The sequence below is a fragment of the Mauremys reevesii genome, linkage group 5, assembly GCF_016161935.1.
Source record: "Mauremys reevesii isolate NIE-2019 linkage group 5, ASM1616193v1, whole genome shotgun sequence".
NCBI classification, from domain to species: Eukaryota; Metazoa; Chordata; order Testudines; family Geoemydidae; genus Mauremys; species Mauremys reevesii.
The window spans coordinates 35,765,885-35,778,901 of record NC_052627.1 but is presented as its reverse complement, the minus strand read 5'-3'; the positions used below and the strand labels follow the sequence as shown (position 1 = coordinate 35,778,901).

Here is a 13,017-nt window from a genome sequence, read left to right as displayed (position 1 = left end):
ATTGGTGTCCCATCTTGCAGTGTGCAGAGGAAGATGAAAACTTCCTCCTGGGGCTTGATATTTACCAGCTCTATTGCACAGAGAATATGGTCCAGAAAGAAGCAATAAACAACGAAACGGTGTTCTCTGAGAGAACAGGCACAGGAACAAAATCTTTTGTCTGGCAGATGAATTAAGTACATGAATTAAGATACTTTCTGTGCTAGTGTCACTTGAATGCTAAGCGTGAAACTGAGGCCTGGTCTACACTAGTCTGTTATTTCAGAATTAGCTGAGTTAATTCGGAAAAAAAAATGATTCCGTCCACATGACCAAACTGGCTTTTTCAATTTAAAGAGCTCTTTAAATCGATTTCTGTACTCCACCTCGGCAAGTTCAGTAGTGCTTAAATCGAGATCGCAATCCCGGGTTAAAGGTATTGTGGCCTCCAGGAGCTATCCCAGAATGCTCCCTTGTGACTGCTCTGGACAACACTCAACTCTGATGCACTAGCCAGGTGGGCAGGAAAAGCCCTGGGAACTTCTGAATTTCATTTCCTGTTTGGTCACCATCAGCACAGGTCACCGTCAGCACAGTGCACCATCATAGGCGACCATGCAGAGTCCACCATCACAAGAGATCACACAGTCCCGGATTTGCAGAGGAGCTTCAGCATGGTCTGAACGGGAGGTACTGGATCTCATCGCATGTTGGGGAGACGAGTCTGTTATGGCAGAACTACGTTCCAAAAAAAGGAACGCAAATACGCACGCTAAAGTCTCCAGGGCCATGACGGAAAGAGGCTACTCCAGGGACACAGAGCAGTGTCATACAAAAATCAAGGAGCTCAGGCAAGCATACCAAAAAGTCAGGGAGGCAAACAGGTGCTCTGGGTCACAGACCCATACATTCCACTTCTACCCTGAACTCCATGCAATTATGGGGGGGTGACACCACCACTACCCCACCACTGTCCATGGACACCTGCAAGGGGGGAGTTGCACGGAGCGAGGAGGAAGAGTCATTGGAGGACGAAGAGGAGAAGGAGAGGGACGGTGCACAGATGGCAAGTGAGGAATCCGTTTTCCCCCCTGGCCAGGAACTATTCTTGATGCTGTAGCCAATAGCCTCCCCCCACTCCCAGTGGGGGCTCCCGGACCATGACCCTGGAGAAGGTACTTCCGGTGAGTGAGAGCCTGATCGGAGCCATGCAGTGGTGGGCGGTGGGGAACCCAGCCGTGCTGGGCTGTTTGCTTTAGTTTAAAGGGCTCATCCCTGCTCAGAGCCTCATTGGAGCCACGTGGTGGGTGCGAAGTGGGGGAGGGGGTGTTGTGTGAAGTGATCATCCCAGAGAGCCCGCAGGCCCTCCTTTATGGCAAACCCGCCAGGCATTGCTTGCTATGGGAAAGGGGGCCCAGCAGTCTGAAAGCATTGAAATGAATGTAAAAGAAGCAGAACCCTGTGTGCCCCTAGGCTGCCTGCAAGCTGAATTCTGTTGCCTGGCTGTGTGTGTGATGGCTTACTCACACCAAAGTGTCCCCTTTGTTCTCTGAAATCTATCTTTTAAAATAGTATTCTCCCTTTTTCTCCTACTGCAGGTGCAAATGTTTCAACACGGCCCCTACCTACTCTGTCCCAGAGGCTGGTCCAGATTAGAAGGCAGAAAACACAAACTCGGGATGACATGTTCGCCTAGCTCATGCAGTCCTCCTGCACTGATAGGGCCCAGCTGAATGCATGGAGGCAAACAATTGCGGAGTCCCGTAAAGCAGTACAGGAACATGAAGAGAGGAGGGACGCGCGCAGTGAGAGCAGGCAGGACGCTATGGTCCTCATGGGGGAGCAAACTGACATGCTCCGCTGTATGGTGGATCTAATGCGGGAAAGGCAGCAAGACCACAGACTGCTGCTGCAGCCCCTGTATAACCGCCCTCCCTCCTCCCCAAGTTCCACAGCCTCCTCACCCAGACGCCCAAGAACACGAGAGGGGAGGCTATGGGGACCCACACACTCAACCCCAGAGGATCGCCCAAGCAGCAGAAAGCTGGCATATGCAAACTTTTGATTTGGTTTCTTGACTTGTCCTTCCCTCCTCCTCCACTTTCCTAACCCAAGCCCCCAACCCGGTCTGCCTTCTGATTTCTCTCAATGTGTTGTGCAACAAATAACAAAGAACAGCTTTTAAACAATTTAGACCTTATTTCCTTTCATATATAAAGGGGGTGGGTAACTTCAAGAGAAACAAACACAACTGTCACGAAACTGGCTTTCAAAGCTTCTCTGATGCGCAGCACGCCCTGCTGTGCTCTTCTAATCGCCCTGTTGTGTGGCTGTGCGAAATTGGCCGCCAGGCGAGTTGTCTCAACCTCCCACCCTGCCATAAATGTCTCCCCGTTACTCTCACAGAGATTGTGGAGCACACAACAAGCAGTAATTACAGTTGGAATATTGGTTGTGCTGAGATCTAACTGAGGCAGTAAACTGTGCCAGCGCACTTTCAAACATCCAAAAGCACATTCTACCACCATTCTGCTCTTGCTCAGCCTATAGTTGAACTGCTCCTTACTACTGTCCAGGCTGCCTGTGTACGGCTTCATGAGCCATGGCATTAAGGGGTAGGCTGGGTCCCCGAGGATAACTATAGGCGTTTCCACATCCCCAACAGTAATTTTCTGGTCTGGGAAGTAAGTCCCTTCCTGCAGCTGTTCAAACAGACCAGAGTTCCTGAAGATGCGAGCGTCATGCACCTTTCCCGGCCATCCCACGCTGATGTCGGTGAAACGTCCCTTGTGATCCACCAGTGCTTGCAGCATCATGGAAAAGTACCCCTTGCGGTTTATGTACTGGCCGCCCCGGTGTGCCGGGGCCAAGATAGGGATATACGTTCCATCTATCGCCCCGCCGCAGTTAGGGAACCCCAGCACATTAAAGCCATCCACAATGGTCTGCAGACCAGCACATTAAAGCCATCCCAGAGTCTACCCTTGATAGCAGCTGGTCAATAATTGCATTGGCTACTTGCAGCACAGCAGCCCCCACAGTAGATTTGCCCACTCCAAACTGATTCCCAACTGACCGGTAGCTGTCCAGCGTTGCAAGCTTCCACAGGGCTATGGCCACTCACGTCTCAACTTTGAGGGCTGCTCTCATTTTGGTGCCTTTGCGCTTCAGGGCAGGGGACAGCAAGTCACAAAGTTCTATCAAAGTGGCCCTACGCATATGAAAGTTTCGCAACCACTAGGAATCATCCCAGACCTGCAACACTTATGTGGTCCCACCAGTCTGTGCTTGTTTCCCGGGCCCAGGATCGGCGTTCCACAGCATGAACCAGGCCCAATGCCACCATGATCTCCCAATGGCCACATGCTGTGCTTCTAGGAATGTCTGTGTCCATGTCCTCATCAGTATAGTAATCGCATTGTTGTCGCTTCCTCACCTGGTTTTGCAGATACTGCACATAGTGCTGGATAATGCGTGAGGTATTTACAATGTTCAAAACTGCAGTGGAGATCTGAGAGGGCTCCATGCTTGCTACGCTATGGCACCTGCACGGGTAATCCTGGAAAAAGGGTGTGAAACGAGCTGTTCGGTTCAAGATGGCCGATAGAAGGCGGTAAATGGTTGTCTTCTGTAGCTTTCACGGAGTCGGGATGCTCATTAGAGCTGCAAGAGTGGGAGAGCGGAGTTTGCGGCAGAAACGTGAGCAGAGTTTGCGGCGGAAACTGCGGCTCTGCTCACGATGGCCAAAAAATGGCGGGGACTTGTTGCCTTCTGTAGCTTCCAAGGGATCCCATGACCAACAACATGGAAAAAGCAGCGGAAGCTGTGTGGCTCTGTTCATGGTAGCCAAAAAAAGGCAGGAAATAGTCAGATGAAAGAGTAGACAGAAAGATGAGAGGACATGCGAGATGGATTCATAGTACCAGGAGACAGGTGGTGCACCGTGCTGCACTATCTGCTGGTAGTATGGCATCTGCTGTAGCTTTCACAGAGGGAGGAGTGAGTGACGGCACACAACCAGAAACACCTGCGAGAATGTTTTTTTCCCCCCCATCATGCACTGGGAGCTTAATCCACAATTCCAATGGGCGGCAGAGACTGCGGGAACTTGGGATAGCTACCACAGTGTACCGCTCCGACATTCGATGCTAGTCTCGGTTCTGTGGATGCACTCCACCGAATTCACGCGCTTTAGTGGGGAACACAACACCCAATGTATAAAATCGCTTCCGAAAACTCAAATAAAATAAGTTCGAATTAATTTTGTACTGTAGACATACCCAAAGTGTGAATTTCAGTACCATCAAAGTCTGATGACCTGGGCCCTGATTTAGCAAGGTATCTGAGCACATGCCTAACAAAGTAGTCACATTGAAGTAAATGGGACTATTTATATGCACAAAGCTAGGCACATATTCAAATTCCTTGCTGAACGGAAACCATAACGAGGGTCTGAACTCAAGATGGTAGCTCACCTTTGGTTCCCTTTGAGTGAAATACAAATAAGCACCTCTTTTGACTGCTGGGGAAGGGGAGAGCACTTTACAGTCACATAAAACTAGAAGAGCAGCAAAGAGTCCTGTGACATCTTATAAACTAACAGATGTATTGGAGCATGAGCTTTCGTGGGTGAATACCCACTTCGTCGGATGCATGAACAGGCAAAAACTTTTGAAATATGAAAGATCACTTGGGAGTATAGCAAGAAAGACAAACAACATATTTCTGCTCCAAAATATCCTTGACAAGGCCCTGTGAAGATTGAATGTTGGATTACTTGTTTCCTCTGCAATAAAGGAGTTCATACATGTAGGTTTTTTGATATTGGAACAGGGTATGTGAATGCTAGGTGAGAACTACTTATCATTGGTTAGAGCTTGATGCTTTCTTATACCTGGTTTCACACAAGTCACCCCTTCTCCAACGCTCTCTACAATACCAGCTGCTTCGTGGCCAAGAATTATTGGAAAAGGCACAGTTAATGCACCACTCATAACATGGTCATCCGAGCGACAGATCCCTGTGGCCAAAATCTGTAGGGAAAGCAAAGAATATTTCAATATGTAAGGAACCAATTTTTCAGATTTTACCTGTCTGATATGATATAGAAGTGAAGATGTATTTTGTATCCAGAGAAGCGAGCATAACCATAATAAACCTAAGACATGATCCCTAAGACTGCTTATTTATCACAGCCATGACTCATGACAGAGACATAACTTTTAGTGTTTTTGCAAAGCAAGTTATGGCCTTTGTCATCTGCCACACAAGACACTTCCATAAATGTTTACTCTTTCTCAGGTCCGTGTAGCTTGAAAGCTTGTGTCTTTCACCAACAGAAGTTGGTCCAATAGATATATTACCTCACCCAGCTTCTCTAATATTCTGGAACCAACACAGCAGTTTTAAATAGCTTGCGTAATTCAATACGAGTTCATCCAATAGTAACCACTCTGGTGGCAATATTTGTAAGATCGAGCCCTACATTTCTAGAGCACGAACATAACTGGCACCACTATAGTATGCAATTTACAAAGTTCATCTTTTTCCTACCTTAATGCGAACTTCGTGTGCCTTTGGGGGGGCAACTTCCACCTCCTCAATGGAAAATGGTTTCTTAGGCTCCCAGGCAATAGCTGCTTTGCATTTAATGACCTATGAAAACAGCAAGGAAAACAAAATGGCATTTGTGTATGTAGCACCTTCCCCAAGGTGTGGCGCAAGCCTCCTCCCTGGTGCTTTGTACTTAAGATTTGCTTCTCCCCTCTATTCACCAGGGTTGGGTCTTGGGTTCTTTTTCTGACACCTGGTGCCTTCACCCAAGGTGACTCTTCACCTTGTCCCTTGGGAAAATGAATTATGCTAACTCTGCTGGTAAGCAGTATAAAACCTATGTAACCCCTTCGGATTTAGAGAGTGTGGCTGCTTTAAAACCTTGTCCTGAGGCAGAGGAAGTGCTATTGTTCCAAGAAGAGGAAGTGCTGATTGTCCAAGGGAGAGGGGATTGAAAGAGAGGACAGGGACGTGTGGGTATCTGTACAGCAAGCAGACCCCCACATAACGAAGCAGCTGAGAACCAGCCTGACGCCTGCGAGAGACACAACTGCTGACTTGGGACACCCCAGAATAGGAGCCAGGAGGAGCACCATGCCAGTAAGGAATCACCTCAGAAGGACAAAACAAAGCTGTACCTAGTATCACTGTCACTCAGACAGATTGTATAGGACCGTGAGAACTGAGGCGTATGATTACACTGAGAATATGGAGAAAGGTTGTAACCAGTTAAGTGGGAGGGTTGTCACTCTGTGGAGAGAGGGAGAAAAGGACACTGGAGGGGTTGTTGGGGAAAGTTTACTGGTGCTGAAGATGACCAGGAACACTCAAGATTCACTGCTGGACTGGAACTCTGCCAAGTATTCTTGAGCCCTGAGTCTGGATGCAGTGCTCAGCATCTGTCCTTTTTACTGTAATAGCACCGGGCTCCTGGATTTTTGCATTGGATGTAATCATTTTACTTCTCCCCCTATATTTTCCTTTGTTTTTCCTCCATTTATCCTTCTGTAAATAAATTTGCCTTTCCTATATTCATTGTACTATTCCACTGTGTGTGCACGCGTGTGTTTAGTGCATGTAGGGGGAGGGGAGAGAGGAGAAGGGTAGAACAAGTATTTCTGGGGTGGAAGGGAGTTTCCCTGCTGCATTCCTGCAAGGGCCTGTTCTTGGCCAGAGCCTGCCCCACAAAGCAGACTCTGTCTGCGCCTCGAGGACACTACAGTTATGCCCAGTACGCAATAAACAACACATTTCAGGAAAGGAATGACACACCCAAAAACAACAATACAAAAGGGGACTTTATTTGGAGCTGGAAAATAGGATCTGGGGAAGAAAAAAAGTTAGGGTTAACTAAGTATTAAAACATAGCAAATCAACCAATTCTCCACCTACCAACACTCAAATCTTCACCATCCCTAACTCCCTTCCTGGCACCTTCCCCAGCAGATGGTATGCTAGAGACGAGTCTGGGGAAATGTGCAGCAGCACTGTGAACATTGGCTGGCTGAAACAAAAAGGGTCCTCTTGTGTCTTCATGCTGGGTCAGGCAGGCTCCTCGGTCAGAGTCCTACACTATCACACTGTCTTTTAAGTTCAGTACAGTTAAGGGTCTCTGAATCATGCTGGTTTTCTAAATTATATGACCCAAAGGCATAACTACTTTGTCATCTGTCTGTCCATTAGTTGCAATGAGTAGCTGTGGTGGGTTTGGAATTTTTGAGTCATCTTCTGCATCCACCATCTGTAGAGTTCTCTCTGTTGATTGTTCTTTCTGAGGAACAAACTGCAGACGTTGATGGGTTATGCTGAACTCTCCCCTGTCAGTCTTGATCACATATGATCTTGGTACTGAATTCCTTTTCTTTAGGACAGCTGCAGTTGTCCATCCTTTTTCTCCATCCAATTTGATATAAACATAGTCACCAAGTTCTAGACCCAGCAATTTTCTAATTGAGCGACATTTGTTCTAGCAATGTTCATAAGCTCTTTTGGCCTTTTCATCCAATCTGGCTACTCTCGAGCGAGGAATGGCTCTTCCTGCTGTAGGATTTTCTTGGCTGTCTACACAGATCTCTCAGTCTTTCTATCTGCTTGTGGATAATGCAGGCTGCTAGTAATAGGATCAAAATTATATTTTGTTTGGAACAACTTAAATTCTGCTGCAGTGAATTGTGGTTTGTTGTCCATCACTAGTTGCCCTGGAATAACAAAGTGAGCAAAAGTGAACTTCAGTTTCTCGATAACACTGTGACGTGATATATATGTCTTTCAAGTACATTATTTCTATATACATGGAAAAAATAGTCCACGATGACCAGGTAATGTCGTCCTCTGAATTTGCATAAAACTGCAGCTTGTCTCTTCCAACATCTGCCTGGTAAAGGTCGTGTTATTAAAGGTTCTTTGTCTCATGTTGGTCTGTTAGTTCTGCAGTGTTCACATACAGATGCTTTATTCTTTAAGTCCTTGCTGATGCCCAGCCGTCACACTGACTGGTTGGCCAGTTCACAACATTTAGTTATTCCTTGATGTCCTTCATGGATGAGGTTTAGGATTTCTCCTTTCATTTCATTTGGAATTGCAATTCCCTTTAATTTTCAGTCCACTTGACTCACTTACTTATACATGCACCGCAAAGTAGTCTCCTGTTACTTCCCCAGTGTCCTTTAGATACTTGAGTCAGTTGCCCCTAATGTAACTTAGAACTTCCTGAAGTTGTGCGTCTGTCGAGATTGCTTTTTGTAGCTTGAGTAGTCTCTCTTCTGACACTGGCCTATGTGTGTCCACAGCATCCACGAATGCTTCTACATCATCTTCGAGCTCATAGGCAGTCGAATGTGACTCCATGGGCTCCATGACTTAGTGTCTGCTGCTACCAAATTTTTCCCAGAAAACACTTAGCTATTAGGTTAAATCTCATTAACCTTAGCAACAGATGGCATTTCAGCAGTGCTTGATCCAGGTATTTTCCATTAACGAGTGTTATAAGTGGTTTATTGTCTTATCAGCATAAAGAAATCATGTTTGTACAGAGATCTGTAAAAGTTCTCATATGCTTGCGCATATCAATCTGCACATATCATTTTTCTGCTTCTGTGAGTGTGCAAGAGCAAAATGCAACTGGTTTCCACTCAGAGCCATGTTGTTGCAACAATTCACCACCTAGGCCATAGCTGCTTGTATACACACTGAACACTGTGGGTTTGTTAACACTGTTGTACTTGAGAATGGGAGCTGTTGAAGTCTTTTTTTTCTTTTTGAAGGCTTTTTCTCGATTTGGCCCCGTGATGGGGAATACCTGCCCCACTGGAGGGGGTTAATCCCATGCTATGGGCTGAGGTAGCCATGACCCTTCACACCTGTTGGTCATGCTCTGACTGGAACCTCAGTATAAGAGGGAGCAGCTCAGCTCAGTCTGGGCTGACTGCTGATGAGGGTAGAAGTGCACTACAGGCTCCTTCTGGGAGAGTGCCAGAGCCAACAGACGCCAATGCCAGCCAAGTTGGTGCCTCTACTGAACCCCAGTTGACTGCTGAGGTTGATAGAGAGAAGGTAGTTATTGCCGAGGGATCCCCCTGCACTGGGAGAAGGGGTAAGAAGCAACCTAGGGAATGGGATGGTAGGAACAGGTGACCAACACTGAGCAGCGAGGTATCAGTTCCCTAAGGCCCTGGTTTGGATGGAACCCGGTGGAGAAGGGAAGGTCCCGGTCTCCCTCCCCATCTAACACACCACGGACACCACCACCATACAGGGAGGTGAATTGGGCCAGTGAAGGCCATTACTTAGACTTTGGCCACGAGACCTTACTTCCTGAACCCCGGGACAGCCCTATTGACTCTGGCCATTGGGTCATGCTGTCCTGGGAAGGAGAGCAGCTACCTAGACATTAGCCACCAAGCCTATGGTCCTGAAGCCCAGGCCTGCCTTAAGGAACTGGGGCCACAGGGCCATACTGCCCTAAGGGGCTGATGGGGTATATCTGCCCCTTAACAGGCCACCATAGCCAATTTCAGTGGTTTTGTCACTGTAGAAAGGTTTTGTAGGTATTGACCAAGGTAATTTACCATCCCCAATACACTCTCAGTTCTGGTATATTAGTTGGTGCATTCAATTCTCTAATTGCTTGTACTTTCTCAGGGCTAGGACTGATTTCATCTTTTTTTGTCTGTCCCAAAAAACTTGATTTGGGGTAGGTGAAAAATGCATTTTTCACTGTTGAGTTTTAATCCAGACAGACTGATCAGGCTTAGGACTTTGAGGGTTTTGTGTTCTTCCATCGAAGATCCATGCGTTGTCCATGAAAACTACAACCCTATTTGTGTTAGTTACCAATTCTGCCATCTTTCTTTGGAAATGTTCAGGTGCACTGGTGATCCCAAAAGGTAATCTTTGGAAGTAAAGTCTCCCAAAGGATGTGATAAAGAGAGTCAGTTTAGCATTTTCTTGGCTAAAGGAATTTGCCAGAATCTGCTCAAAGTATCCAGCTTGGAGAATTCTGTAGCTCCCTTCACTTTGGGGAGGAAGTCATCCAGTGGTGGGAGGATACATTTTTTTTTCTTGCAGCTGCTTCATTAAGTCATTTATTTTAATAACTGGTATTATTGGAACACAATATGCTGTTGGCTCAGAGATTTTCCCAATTATGCCAATCCATTCCATTCTCTTTAATTCAGTTTCCACTTTATGGTGTGGTGAGGCATGTGCATGCTGCATGGGTCAGCACTGGCTCTTGAGGTTATTTGTACTGGAGATCCTTTCTAAAGTCCAATATTTCCAAATATTCCATCGAGTTCCTGCACCTGTCTCACTTGGCCCATCATGGCTGCTGGCACGCAACCTGTGGATCACATACATTCTGAATGCATAACTTTTGTCTTGGGGCTAGTCAGAGCTGGGTCAGGTGACTTCAGCTCTGGGAGGGGTTGAAGGTGATTGGTTCAAGAGAAACAGAAGGAAAGAACAAAAACAATTGAGGATAATGGCAACCAATCTACCAAGTGGCACCTAGAAGGGGGGAATAATTAATTAATACCCTGCCCCTCCCTCCACTCTTTGCAGAGATGTGGGATGGCACATCCCAAGATTACAGCATCCTGGCTCAATCTTTCAGGGAGGGTTCATGTTTCTCTTGCACTGTGCTGAGTGGCAGCTGGCACATGCCAAGCACTGCCTACTCAGCAGCTGAGCTCAGAGGCTGGAAGCAGCAGCACAATGAAAGGTATCTTTGTATTCACTCCTAATGATTCTCATGAACTTTCTGCAGACACTTATTGCATAGGCTTTAATGAAGGGATTTAAAAGGAATAAGATTTCTCCTCCCACACCCTTCCACCCCAGCTAGAGCACAACTTTCTGCATAAATGGAACGTGCCACTGGTGGCAAGTAGCAGAGCAGGGAGGAAAGGTATCCCTGAAGAAGGGCTTCTTCTGTTCTGGGCACCTACAGTTGTAACCTGTGGATTCCTTTTGTGAAATGCAAGAAATACCCAAGTTACTAGGGCATTGAAGTACTGTGCAAAAGGATGCCTCAGGGCTGCTCTCAAACTTCATACATGAAGTAGGACTTTAGTGCACAGAATCACTGTTTATTTTCATTATAGAAAGTTCCAGGCTATTTTAAATAAAACTTAATGTCCCTTATAGTGTTCCTCATTTCAAGGTGTGTTGTCCCTCATTTTGAAGGTCACTGTCCCTCATTTTAGAGTCTGCAGCTTCAGAGGCAAGAGTTTGGCACCCCAGGAGCTGGCAAACTCCAGTCTGGGTTTACAAGTGTGTACAATTATTGACACTGGGTCAGATCCTGAATTCCCTTTTTTGCAATCAAATCTCCCAGTGAAGTCTTGAGTGTATTGGTTTTGGGATTACTACCAGGAACTCAGGATCGAGTCATTCTGCATAAGTGAGAGGCTACACTGAAAGAAGATATCGTATAACAATTTTTCTAGCTTATAGTGCTCCTTTTTTTTAAGCAGCTTTTTGTCTCAGCCTTCATAAAGAAGATTTCTGAACATCTCCCAGTTTTATAGCGTACACAAGATAGCGATTTTTCTCTCACCTCCCCCTAGTAAGTAGTCTGATATATGGTATCTTGTTTGGCGGGAGGTATTTTCCCCACGACTGTGATGTCATGGTGGGCAGGCAAGGTCAAAATGCAGTAGCTTTTGCATTTTGTGACAAAGATGCTGAGGTCATCAGGGTATCACCAAAGAATGAATTCCAGATTCAGAGTCAGTTGCTGAGAAAGCTTTGTCTTCTGTACAGACATATTTCATGCTTGAGGCTTTGCTCTATTCCTCCAATATCCATATTCATGCAGCCTACAAATCCCACTCTTCTCTCTAAAAAATTGTATCCAAAAATACACACACACCCCTACCTAACAAAACCCATGGTAAGTATAACTACATACAATTAAATACATACAATTAAATTGTATGTTGCCCTCCTTTCTCCCATATTTTGTTTATATTTTAATTCTTTGGAAGGGACCTTGCAAAACATATTTGCAAAATACTATGCAAGTAAGTTAAAAACAAATTTAGAACAAATTTTGTTGGCAAAATTATTCAGTAGGAGAAATTCAGATACAGTTTCAGGATTCTAACTGTTGAACCCAGCCAAAATACCCCATTTTTAGAGCCTATCCCTCTACTCCTTTTCATCATTTAAGAAATCAGGAACTTTATCCCCTGTTTGGGAGGAGGCTCTGCCTCCAGCCCCTTATTTATAATAGGAGGATGTTAAAGGTTTTGATTTCTAATCCCTGATTGTGGCTCATTGGTATACAATATGCATGCACTTGAGCTAGTCCTTTGCAAATGCAAATATTTGCACCCACATTAGAGCAATTACAACACCTGGATCAGCAAACCAGGAACCAAATTCAGCCCCTAAATGTAGATCAATTGATGCAAAACCATTGTTGCAACTCCCTCAGGCCTTGTTCTTGTGGTTTCTTCTCTCTCACTGAGGGGGGCTCTTCCTCACTTCTGTACTCCTAGTTTTTTGTTTGCTCACTATCTTCCCCACTTTTTTCTGTGTGTGTTGTTCTATCCTACCCTCTTAAAAGGCCACACCTCTGCTGCTGCTCTGCACATAGACCAGGGACTAGAAACTAGAGCAAAAGGGGTTAACTCTGCTCCTGGCTGCTCTTGCAGGACAAGAACACTGAGCAAGGGCAGCATCTAGCTCCTCCCCTTGTGCTTGGGAGGATTTGTCCTTAGGGGAATTTCTAAAATGAAAAGTGGCATGAGAAAAATATGGAATTCTTCCATCAACTTCCGACCTTTATTAAATGAGGGGCAGACAGAAAAATCTTGAAGTTAAATCCAGGATTCTTGCTGCATGAAATATATTTAAATATTTTAAATTAACTGCACTGAAAGGGGTCAATGAGTTACTTCTCTGCTGGCATTTCCAGAATCACATTTCTGTAAATGATGAAAATTCATTTGAAAGAGAGTAGACTTGACAAAAAAAAAA

General features: G+C 45.7%; 1 protein-coding gene across 7 annotated transcripts in view; it reads right to left on the bottom strand.

Moving 5' to 3' along the window:
* Positions 1-13,017, bottom strand: part of LOC120405725 (alcohol dehydrogenase 1A-like) — a 77,128-nt gene that overhangs the window by 17,076 nt on the left and 47,035 nt on the right. For all 7 annotated transcript variants that reach the window (XM_039539440.1, XM_039539435.1, XM_039539434.1 and 4 more), the window contains 2 exons: positions 5,533-5,634; positions 4,874-5,012 (listed from right to left, as the gene is read on the bottom strand). In XM_039539440.1, coding sequence (XP_039395374.1) covers positions 4,874-5,012; positions 5,533-5,634 — 241 coding nt within the window. The remainder of the gene's footprint in view (positions 1-4,873; positions 5,013-5,532; positions 5,635-13,017) is intronic.